Genomic DNA, 12,671 nt, shown 5'->3' on the forward strand with positions numbered 1-12,671 from the left:
ACTTATCACTTACCAGCAGGGAAATGTAGATTTTTGTATGTGCAAAAGCATAATGTGGTAGGATTTGTGGTTGTGGTGGTCGTTGGGGTTGTGGTAAAGGTTGTTGTTGGGGTAGTGGTAGGTTTTATTGTGGGGATAGTGTTAGGAGTTGTTGTTGGTGTAGTGGTAGGAGTTGTTGTTGGGGTAGAGGTAGTAGTTGTTGTTGGGGTAGAGTTAGGAGTTGTTGTTGGGGTAGAGGTAGGAGTGGTTGTTGGGGTAGAGGTAGGAGTGGTTGTTGAAGCAGCTGAAGTAGTTGTTGGGGTAGTGGTAAGAGATGTTGTTGGGGTAGAGGTAGGAGTTGTTGTTTGGGTAGAGTTAGGAGTTGTTGTTGGGGTAGAGGTAGGAGTGGTTGTTGAAGCAGCTGAAGTAGTTGTTGGGGTAGTGGTAGGAGTTGTTGTTGGGGTAATGGTAGGATTTGTTGTTGGGGTAGTGGTAGGAGATGTTGTTGGGGTAGTGGTAGGAGTTGTTGTTGAAGCAGCTGAAGTAGTTGTTGGGGTAGTGGTAGGAGTTGTTGTTGGGGGAGTGGTAGGATTTGTTGTTGGGGTAGTGGTAGGAGTTGTTGTTGGGGTAGTTGTAGGATTTGTTGTTGGGGTAGTGGTAGGAGTGGTTGTTGAAGTAGCTGTAGTAGTTGTTGGGGTAGTGGTAGGAGTTGTTGTTGGGGTAGTGGTAGGACTAGTTGTTGGGGTAGTGTTAGGAGTTGTAGTTGTGGTAGTTGTAGGGGTAGTGGTAGGTTTAGTTGTTGAAGTAGTTGTAGTCATTGTTGTTGAAGTAGTTGCAGTAGTTGTTGGGGTAGTGGAAGGTTTTGTTGTTGAAGTAGTTGCAGTAGTTGTTTTTGTAATGGTTGTTCTTGTTGTTGTTGTTGTTGGGGTAGTTGATGATGTTGTAATGGTTGTTGTGGGCCTTTCTGAGGTGGTAGTTGTCCCATTGCTACAAACATCAACAACATCAACACAACATCTGACTCTGATCTCGTAGTTGTAGCATATTGGTGGGATGCCTTGATCCTTGTTGTGGCATATCAGTCCAACTGAGGGATTGCATTCAACATTTTGACCTAGTTCGGCCAAAGGAACATAGATGTTGTCTTTGGCTCTGCATTCTACATCCTTAGGTTGGCTACAAATATCAATACCAGATTTCCTTATATTTTCTATGGTTTCATAATCTCCTCCTTCTGGTCCAACAGAGGGATAGTATTTGCTAATCCAGTCTGACCATTCACAGACAGTCTTTTTCAGGCAGTGTGGAGTAGTAGTGGGTAAAGTGGATGTTGGTGAAGTTGGGGTTGTTGTGGGGGTAGTAGAAGGGGTTGTTGTCAGTGTAATGGTTGTTGTGGGGGTAGTTGTAGGGGTTGTGAAGGTGGTAGGGGATGTTGTGGGGGTAGCAGTAGGGGTTGTTGTTGAGGTAGTGGTAGGGGTTGTGGTTGTGGTTGGGGTAGTGGCAGGAGTTGAGAAAACAAATGTTGTCGGTGCTTGGGTGGATATGTGTGTTGTTGGTGTAGTTGTTGGAGTTGGGGTGCTGGGACAGGGGTTCATAATCCGGACAATAGTTCCGTTCTCTTTGCAGGTGGCAGTAATACAAGTCCCATCACCGTCAGATGTGTGATATATGGTCGCTCCATACGGGTATGTTCTGCCGTCGTAGAAACAATAACAAGCTGCAATAGGATTATCACAAGGAACACAAGTCATTATCATGTAATCATCTTGTCATGTTACCTTCTTGGTAATAATGTAGGCTTATGTTTCAGTTATTATCATGTAATCATCTTGTCATGTTACCTTCTTGGTAATAATGTAGGCAAATGTTTCAGTTATTATCATGTAATCATCTTGTCATGGTACCTTCTTGGTAATAATGTAGGTTGATGTTTCAGTTTGTAGTGGTTATCCTTACCTTGGACATCATAGCTGCATCTGACCTCAGTTGATGAGCAACGACTTGAAAAAGAAAGAAGGAGGTTACAGTACCTTTCAAAGTCGAATAAAATATTAAGAGCTATTTGTTATGAAGTACAAAACAATGTTACATGTTATATTCACAATGAGGTATTAACAGGTCAAATCCCAATAAGGTATTAACAGGTCAAATCCCAATAAGGTATTAACAGGTCAAATCCCAATAAGGTATTAACAGGTCAAATTTTTTTTATATATTTTTTTATTTCACCTTTATTTAACCAGGTAGGCCTGAGAACACCTTTATTTAACCAGGTAGGCTAGTTGAGAACACCTTTATTTAACCAGGTAGGCCTGAGAACACCTTTATTTAACCAGGTAGGCCTGAGAACACCTTTATTTAACCAGGTAGGCTAGTTGAGAACACCTTTATTTAACCAGGTAGGCTAGTTGAGAACAAGTTCTCATTTGCAACTGCGACCTGGCCAAGATAAAGCATAGCAGTGTGAGCAGACAACAAAGAGTTACACATGGAGTAAACAATTAACAAGTCAATAACACAGTAGAAAACAAAGGGGGGGTCTATATACAATGTGTGCAAAAGGCATGAGGAGGTAGGCAAATAATTACAATTTTGCAGATTAACACTGGAGTGATAAAAGATCAGATGGTCATGTACAGGTAGAGATATTGGTGTGCAGAAGAGCAGAAAAGTAAATAAATAAAAACAGTATGGGGATGAGGTAGGTGAAAAGGGTGGGCTATTTACCAATAGACTATGTACAGCTGCAGCGATCGGTTAGCTGCTCAGATAGCTGATGTTTGAAGTTGGTGAGGGAGATGAAAGTCTCCAACTTCAGCGATTTTTGCAATTCGTTCCAGTCACAGGCAGCAGAGTACTGGAACGAAAGGCGGCCAAATGAGGTGTTGGCTTTAGGGATGATCAGTGAGATACACCTGCTGGAGCGCGTGCTACGGATGGGTGTTGCCATCGTGACCAGTGAGCTGAGATAAGGCGGAGCTTTACCTAGCATAGACTTGTAGATGACCTGGAGCCAGTGGGTCTGGCGACGAATATGTAGCGAGGGCCAGCCGACTAGAGCATACAAGTCGCAGTGGTGGGTGGTATAAGGTGCTTTAGTGACAAAACGGATGGCACTGTGATAGACTGCATCCAGTTTGCTGAGTAGAGTGTTGGAAGCCATTTTGTAGATGACATCGCCGAAGTCGAGGATCGGTAGGATAGTCAGTTTTACTAGGGTAAGCTTGGCGGCTTGAGTGAAGGAGGCTTTGTTGCGGAATAGAAAGCCGACTCTTGATTTGATTTTCGATTGGAGATGTTTGATATGAGTCTGGAAGGAGAGTTTGCAGTCTAGCCAGACACCTAGGTACTTATAGACGTCCACATATTCTAGGTCGGAACCATCCAGGGTGGTGATGCTAGTCGGGCATGCAGGTGCAGGCAGCGACCGGTTGAAAAGCATGCATTTGGTTTTACTAGCGTTTAAGAGCAGTTGGAGGCCACGGAAGGAGTGTTGTATGGCATTGAAGCTTGTTTGGAGGTTAGATAGCACAGTGTCCAAAGACGGGCCGAAAGTATATAGAATGGTGTCGTCTGCGTAGAGGTGGATCAGGGAATCGCCCGCAGCAAGAGCAACATCATTGATATACACAGAGAAAAGAGTCGGCCCGAGAATTGAACCCTGTGGCACCCCCATAGAGACTGCCAGAGGACCGGACAGCATGCCCTCCGATTTGACACACTGAACTCTGTCTGCAAAGTAATTGGTGAACCAGGCAAGGCAGTCATCCGAAAAACCGAGGCTACTGAGTCTGCCGATAAGAATATGGTGATTGACAGAGTCGAAAGCCTTGGCAAGGTCGATGAAGACGGCTGCACAGTACTGTCTTTTATCGATGGCGGTTATGATGTCGTTTAGTACCTTGAGTGTGGCTGAGGTGCACCCATGACCGGCTCGGAAACCAGATTGCACAGCGGAGAAGGTACGGTGGGATTCGAGATGGTCAGTGACCTGTTTGTTGACTTGGCTTTCGAAGACCTTAGATAGGCAGGGCAGGATGGATATAGGTCTGTAACAGTTTGGGTCGAGGGTGTCTCCCCCTTTGAAGAGGGGGATGACTGCGGCAGCTTTCCAATCCTTGGGGATCTCAGACGAGATGAAAGAGAGGTTGAACAGGCTGGTAATAGGGGTTGCGACAATGGTGGCAGATAGTTTCAGAAATAGAGGGTCCAGATTGTCAAGCCCAGCTGATTTGTACGGGTCCAGGTTTTGCAGCTCTTTCAGAACATCTTCTATCTGGATTTGAGTAAAGGAGAACCTGGAGAGGCTTGGGCGAGGAGCTGCGGGGGGGGCGGAGCTGTTGGCCGAGGTTGAAGTAGCCAGGCGGAAGGCATGGCCAGCCGTTGAGAAATGCTTATTGAAGTTTTCGATAATCATGGATTTATCAGTGGTGACCGTGTTACCTAGCCTCAGTGCAGTGGGCAGCTGGGAGGAGGTGCTCTTGTTCTCCATGGACTTCACAGTGTCCCAGAACTTTTTGGAGTTGGAGCTACAGGATGCAAACTTCTGCCTGAAGAAGCTGGCCTTAGCTTTCCTGACTGACTGCGTGTATTGGTTCCGGACTTCCCTGAACAGTTGCATATTACGGGGACTATTCGATGCTATTGCAGTCCGCCACAGGATGTTTTTGTGCTGGTCGAGGGCAGTCAGGTCTGGGGTGAACCAAGGGCTGTATCTGTTCTTAGTTCTGCATTTTTTGAACGGAGCATGCTTATCTAAAATGGTGAGGAAGTTACTTTTAAAGAATGACCAGGCATCCTCAACTGACGGGATGAGGTCAATGTCCTTCCAGGATACCCGGGCCAGGTCGATTAGAAAGGCCTGCTCACAGAAGTGTTTTAGGGAGCGTTTGACAGTGATGAGGGGTGGTCGTTTGACTGCGGCTCCGTAGCGGATACAGGCAATGAGGCAGTGATCGCTGAGATCCTGGTTGAAGACAGCGGAGGTGTATTTGGAGGGCCAGTTGGTCAGGATGACGTCTATGAGGGTGCCCTTGTTTACAGAGTTAGGGTTGTACCTGGTGGGTTCCTTGATGATTTGTGTGAGATTGAGGGCATCTAGCTTAGATTGTAGGACTGGCGGGGTGTTAAGCATATCCCAGTTTAGGTCACCTAACAGAACAAACTCTGAAGCTAGATGGGGGGCGATCAATTCACAAATGGTGTCCAGGGCACAGCTGGGAGCTGAGGGGGGTCGGTAGCAGGCGGCAACCGTGAGAGACTTATTTCTGGAGAGAGTAATTTTCAAAATTAGTAGTTCGAACTGTTTGGGTATGGACCTGGAAAGTATGACATTACTTTGCAGGCTATCTCTGCAGTAAACTGCAACTCCTCCCCCTTTGGCAGTTCTATCTTGACGGAAGATGTTATAGTTGGGTATGGTAATCTCTGAATTTTTGGTGGCCTTCCTGAGCCAGGATTCAGACACAGCAAGGACATCAGGGTTAGCAGAGTGTGCTAAAGCAGTGAGTAAGTCAAACTTAGGGAGGAGGCTTCTGATGTTGACATGCATGAAACCAAGGCTTTTTCGATCACAGAAGTCAACAAATGAGGGTGCCTGGGGACATGCAGGGCCTGGGTTTACCTCCACATCACCCGCGGAACAGAGAAGGAGTAGTATGAGGGTGCGGCTAAAGGCTATCAAAACTGGTCGCCTAGAGCGTTGGGGACAGAGAATAAGAGGAGCAGGTTTCTGGGCATGGTAGAATATATTCAGGGCATAATGCACAGACAGGGGTATGGTGGGGTGCGGGTACAGCGGAGGTAAGCCCAGGCACTGGGTGATGATGAGAGAGGTTGTATCTCTGGACATGCTGGTAGTAATGGGTGAGGTCACCGCATGTGTGGGAGGTGGGACAAAGGAGTTTTTGGTGGCCTTCCTGAGCCAGGATTCAGACACAGCAAGGACATCAGGGTTAGCAGAGTGTGCTAAAGCAGTGAGTAAGTCAAACTTAGGGAGGAGGCTTCTGATGTTGACATGCATGAAACCAAGGCTTTTTCGATCACAGAAGTCAACAAATGAGGGTGCCTGGGGACATGCAGGGCCTGGGTTTACCTCCACATCACCCGCGGAACAGAGAAGGAGTAGTATGAGGGTGCGGCTAAAGGCTATCAAAACTGGTCGCCTAGAGCGTTGGGGACAGAGAATAAGAGGAGCAGGTTTCTGGGCATGGTAGAATATATTCAGGGCATAATGCACAGACAGGGGTATGGTGGGGTGCGGGTACAGCGGAGGTAAGCCCAGGCACTGGGTGATGATGAGAGAGGTTGTATCTCTGGACATGCTGGTAGTAATGGGTGAGGTCACCGCATGTGTGGGAGGTGGGACAAAGGAGTTATCAGGGGTATGAAGAGTGGAACTAGGGGCTCCATTGTGAACTAAAACAATGATAACTAACCTGAACAACAGTATACAAGGCATATTGACATTTGAGAGAGACATACAGCGAGGCATACAGTAATCACAGGTGTTGAATTGGGAAAGCTAGCTAAAACAGTAGGTGAGACAACAGCTAATCAGCTAGCACAACAACAGCAGGTAAAATGGCGTAGACTAGGCAACGGGGCCAACAGATAAAACAAACAAGCAGAATGGAGTACCGTGATTTATGGACAGTCCAGCGTGCATCAGCTATGTAGCCAAGAGATCAGTGTCCAGGGGGCAGCGGTGGATGGGGAAGGGAAGCTGGACTGGCGAGTGTTATCCAGGTAAAAAAAAACGAACAATGACTAAATAGCTTGTAGCTAGTTAGCTGGTTAGCTTCTGGAGGTTCTTGAGTGTGTTCTAAAAATAAATAAAAAATAATAGCGATTCCGTATCACATTGGGTGAGGCAGGTTTCCGGAAGGTATAAACAAATTAAAAGTCAAAAGAGATAGAAAGTAAATATGGGTCCGGTGGGCGTTTGGGACGCGGCGATTCAGGCGGTTAGCAGGCCTGTGCTAACAAGCTAACAGTTTGTAGGCCCGGGCTAGACAAGGTAGCAGTTAGCGGACCGGAGCTGGACAAGCTAGCAGTTAGCAGGCCGAATTAGCAAGCAGGGAGATAGCGAGGGCTAGAGAGTTAGCCTTTGGGGGACGTCGCGATGGGGTGAGTCTGTTTATTCCTCTTCATGCGGTGACATCGATAGACCGGTCGTGGGCCCGGGTATTGTAGCTCAGGAGTATGCTACGGTGGTAGCGCAGGCCGGGCTAGCTTCAAGCTAAGTGGGTGGAAACGCTAGCCAGGGGTAATCATCCGGGGTTGCGGTTTAGCTAGATAGCTAGTTGTGAAGATCCAGCGTATTTGGAAGCTTAGGTTTAGCAAAATGTTTTTAAAGGGATAGCTATGTAAAAAACGAAAAATATGAAAAAAACTAAAAATAAACAAAATATAAACAAAATATACAGGGACACGACACGACAGGACGACTTACTGCTACGCCATCTTGGATCACAATAAGGTATTAACAGGTCAAATCCCAATAAGGTATTAACAGGTCAAATCACAATAAGGTATTAACAGGTCAAATCCCAATAAGGTATTAACAGGTCAAATCCCAATAAGGTATTAACAGGTCAAATCCCAATAAGGTATTAACAGGTCAAATCCCAATAAGGTATTAACAGGTCAAATCCCAATAAGGTATTAACAGGTCAAATCCCAATAAGGTATTAACAGGTCAAATCCCAATAAGGTATTAACAGGTCAAATCACAATAATGTATTAACAGGTCAAATCCCAATAAGGTATTAACAGGTCAAATCCCAATAAGGTATTAACAGGTCAAATCCCAATAAGGTATTAACAGGTCAAATCCCAATAAGGTATTAACAGGTCAAATCCCAATAAGGTATTAACAGGTCAAATCCCAATAAGGTATTAACAGGTCAAATCCCAATAAGGTATTAACAGGTCAAATCCCAATAAGGTATTAACAGGTCAAATCACAATAAGGTATTAACATGTCAAATCCCAATAAGGTATTAACAGGTCAAATCACAATAAGGTATTAACAGGTCAAATCACAATAAGGTATTAACAGGTCAAATCCCAATAAGGTATTAACAGGTCAAATCCCAATAAGGTATTAACAGGTCAAATCACAATAAGGTATTAACAGGTCAAATCCCAATAAGGTATTAACAGGTCAAATCCCAATAAGGTATTAACAGGTCAAATCCCAATAAGGTATTAACAGGTCAAATCCCAATAAGGTATTAACAGGTCAAATCCCAATAAGGTATTAACAGGTCAAATCCCAATAAGGTATTAACAGGTCAAATCACAATAAGGTATTAACAGGTCAAATCCCAATAAGGTATTAACAGGTCAAATCCCAATAAGGTATTAACAGGTCAAATCCCAATAAGGTATTAACAGGTCAAATCCCAATAAGGTATTAACAGGTCAAATCCCAATAAGGTATTAACAGGTCAAATCCCAATAAGGTATTAACAGGTCAAATCCCAATAAGGTATTAACAGGTCAAATCCCAATAAGGTATTAACAGGTCAAATCCCAATAAGGTATTAACAGGTCAAATCACAATAAGGTATTAACATGTCAAATCCCAATAAGGTATTAACAGGTCAAATCACAATAAGGTATTAACAGGTCAAATCCCAATAAGGTATTAACAGGTCAAATCCCAATAAGGTATTAACAGGTCAAATCCCAATAAGGTATTAACAGGTCAAATCCCAATAAGGTATTAACAGGTCAAATCCCAATAAGGTATTAACAGGTCAAATCACAATAAGGTATTAACAGGTCAAATCCCAATAAGGTATTAACAGGTCAAATCCCAATAAGGTAATAATAGGTCAAATCCCAATAAGGTATTAACAGGTCAAATCCCAATAAGGTATTAACAGGTCAAATCACAATAAGGTATTAACAGGTCAAATCCCAATAAGGTAATAATAGGTCAAATCCCAATAAGGTATTAACAGGTCAAATCCCAATAAGGTATTAACAGGTCAAATCACAATAAGGTATTAACAGGTCAAATCACAATAAGCTATTAACAGGTCAAATCACAATCTTTGAAAATCAAAATCAATTGAATGGTAGGTAAACCTCTTTGTAGGTGGACTATTGACATTGCCTTATCTGACCAGAAATACAGGCTACCTTAATAAGTCTTATACCAACCATTTTAAATCCTATGTAATGTAAATACAGTATCTATGTATTTATCAAAATGTGATCTGAAATGATCTGAAGACATACCATGGCTGACAGTTCTCTTTGGAAGGTATAACCTCTCCCTCGTTGTAATGAGTTCCATCTCCATCGTAGCAACCACAGTCCTTCTTACTGACACACTTCATGGTACTTTCTTCCAAATAAGGCTGGGCCGAAGGACATTTTGGATAGCAACCTTTAAGATATAAACAGTCAATTTAATCCAGGACACCTGCACAGATTAGATCATCCTCATGGTATCTTGTTCTAACACCAAAGCTGTAATGGATATGATATTTCAATATTTGTATTTAGTTTTCAGTATAGATGAACAAGGGAGGGGGAGGCATTACATATTTTATACTGTACTTTTGTAACAACTTGGATTGTAAATTGTCCAAATCAAACGGCCAAGCTGTTATGAAGGGTTCTTAGTTACCTTCCAGTGCAGGGATCTGACTGGAGCAAGTTCCTGAGGGATTCTTGCAGGTCTTCATACAGGGGTATCCACACGGATTATAATGCCACTCACACTCACCAATAGGGTTGTAGAAATCACAGAACAGAGCTGGTGAAATTAAAACATGTCACATTTTAACTGAACCAGGGTCCTAAAAGATTGATTGAACAGTTACACATTGAAATCATAAATTGGTATTTTGTCCCGATAGCTAAACAATCCCACCTATCCATCAATCAATTGTCCCACTCAAAGCAAATTACTCACGGCAGATATCTGTTGTTCTCCACTTGATACAAGCCCCTGCCTCGTTACAGGCCTGGGCGTAGGCTGCTACAGCTGTACAGAAACACTCGCAGTCTCCCCCAGTGTCACAGGCACACGAGTCCCTCACACAGGCATCATGGAATGGCGTGGGGTCCACCTTTTAGGAAGATGCAGTAAGCCATCATTTATTTATTCAATGCATTGCTCAGCTTGTTGAAGAGACTACAGATGAATTATTGACGGTGACTATTATTGGGTTGGATGGCTGACTTTATGTTTTTGTTATCTGTTTAGTACTACTTTTGTTGTTGTCTATTATGGTGACTGTGTGGACATTCACATGATTATTGACAAACCAATTTTATTGGAAAGATTGCAATTTTTCCATCATGCAACTCTGCTTGTCATTGTGTGACCTTATAGGAAACCTGTTAGCCCAAGACTTGTGCTACAAAATGAATGTTCGTTATAAATTCCACCATATGATTGTTATTATGACCCTGAAGCTGTGAGGTAAATTAACTCTTGTTGAAGCCTTAACCATACTCTTGTACTTATGCACTTCCACTTTGGCTGCGTTTACACAGGCAGTTCAATTCAGATCTTTTACCAATTATTTTCATATTTAATACCTATCTGATCTTGTCCTTAATGTGTAAACAGCAAACAAAAAACACATGGAATCTGATGTTTTGAGCTCTGATTTATACCACTTCCATATGTGGATCTCAATCCTGATTCAAACCCAATTCTCCATGCGGTCTCTGTCTGGACGCTCAGATCTGATGTTTTTGCTCTAAAGTGTGTTGTTTCATGCACATGACCTGCCATTACCATGACAACCTGCCATTACCATGATAACCAACCCAAAATGTGATGGACAGGAAATTATCTTTGCATCTGTAGTGCTACTTCAGAGCCTACAACAGTGTGAATGAACAAATCTGATATGGAAAACGACTAGCAGACAGTCAGAAAAAAAGACTGAGTTTACACAGGCAGTTCGATCTTTTACCAATTATTTTCATATTTAATATCTATCTGATCGTACTTTGTGTGGACAGTCAGAAAAAAAATTGACTATAAAAAGAAAATCAAATTTAGGTTGTTAGGATTTGTAAATACAGCCTTTAAGACCTAGATTCAATCTGTGTTACAGCGCGACTGAGCCAACAAATGCAGCATTTACCATGAATATGGTCTCCACGAACACGGAAATATAGCTTTTTAAAGGTGGATAGCCCGAAAAGGGAATCTAGCCCTTTTAGAGTTGAGCCCTCAGTCTCCTGACACACATCTCAAGTCCATATCTATATTACAGATTAACTTTTCTACGACCTGTACTGCAATAAGGTGCAGAGAGGTCAGTGGCTGGGTAAGAACGGGTTATTTAGAAAGCCAGATTTACTCACAAATAAACCTTGATGAAGGCCAAGTTCCCCAAACAACAAATAGCTCCAATATCCAGAGCGATTTAGGCTATTAATCCTGAAGAGTTTATTGATGCACCTGTGCGTCGATCTAAGTAACATAACAAATCACAAGCTGTCAATTTAAGCTAGAGATATCAGGTTTTTTGCACGGACTGCTTCTCAATCCACCACATCCGCCTATGTCGGCCTTCTGCATCTGCGGTGAACAGTGGCTGAGTTATAGACCACAAGACGTTCTGAAAATCTGTCTTTTCACAGAAACGTCTGTAGCGCCTGAATAGTTTGGCCTAGAAACCACTCTATAGAAAGGGGAGACTCCTGTGAACAAGATGGTGAAGGTAAGCCACGCAAACGAATGGAAGTATGGAGGTTGTTTTGTGGCAACAGAAATAATATGTCCCCCCCCCAACAAACAAAATATATTGAGCTTTCTTAAATCTAGACACTTCAACATCTTATTCCTTATGATTTATTTTTGACAGTTTCTTTTGCCATTTATGAATGTGTTGCGATGGCCTGTAGAGGTAAGGACCAAATTCAATATTTATTTTTTTATTTTTTCAAATGAAATATCTAAATAATCAATGGTATGACCATCTTAAAACAATTCCATATGTAATCCCCCCCCCCCCCCAACGGCTTAGACTTTGAACAGAAAATTACAATTTTCACCAAATGTAAATACCAATGTAGCCAAGATACACAAGTCATAGCCTTTGTACAGACAGCTTGTTTTAACCTGCCGACTGCATGTATCCGCTGTACTGTCTATTGAATGTATCTGCTGTAGTCTCTAATGTATCTGCTGTACTGTCTATTGAATGTATCTGCTGTAGTCTCTATTGAATGTATCTGCTGTCGTCTCTATTGAATGTATCTGCTGTACTGTCTATTGAATGTATCTGCTGTCGTCTCTATTGAATGTATCTGCTGTAGTCTCTATTGAATGTATCTGCTGTAGTCTCTATTGAATGTATCTGCTGTAGTCTCTATTGAATGTATCTGCTGTACTGTCTATTGAATGTATCTGCTGTACTGTCTATTGAATGTATCTGCTGTACTGTCTATTGAATGTATCTGCTGTCGTCTCTATTGAATGTATCTGCTGTACTGTCTATTGAATGTATCTGCTGTACTGTCTATTGAATGTATCTGCTGTACTGTCTATTGAATGTATCTGCTGTCGTCTCTATTGAATGTATCTGCTGTAGTCTCTATTGAATGTATCTGCTGTAGTCTCTATTGAATGTATCTGCTGTAGTCTCTATTGAATGTATCTGCTGTAGTCTCTATTGAATGTATCTGCTGTCGTCTCTATTGAATGT

General features: G+C 42.7%; 1 protein-coding gene across 1 annotated transcript in view; it reads right to left on the bottom strand.

Annotated features, from left to right (window-relative positions):
• LOC109883419 (mucin-5B) overlaps nt 1-12,671 on the bottom strand; it is an 83,238-nt gene that overhangs the window by 23,048 nt on the left and 47,519 nt on the right. The window contains exons 27-31 of the mRNA XM_031801522.1: nt 9,914-10,070; nt 9,626-9,754; nt 9,232-9,382; nt 1,936-1,979; nt 14-1,696 (exon numbers count right to left, since the gene is read on the bottom strand). Of these exons, the coding sequence (XP_031657382.1) occupies nt 14-1,696; nt 1,936-1,979; nt 9,232-9,382; nt 9,626-9,754; nt 9,914-10,070 (2,164 nt within the window). The remainder of the gene's footprint in view (nt 1-13; nt 1,697-1,935; nt 1,980-9,231; nt 9,383-9,625; nt 9,755-9,913; nt 10,071-12,671) is intronic.

This window comes from Oncorhynchus kisutch, linkage group LG22, assembly GCF_002021735.2.
Source record: "Oncorhynchus kisutch isolate 150728-3 linkage group LG22, Okis_V2, whole genome shotgun sequence".
Lineage (NCBI taxonomy): Eukaryota > Metazoa > Chordata > Actinopteri > Salmoniformes > Salmonidae > Oncorhynchus > Oncorhynchus kisutch.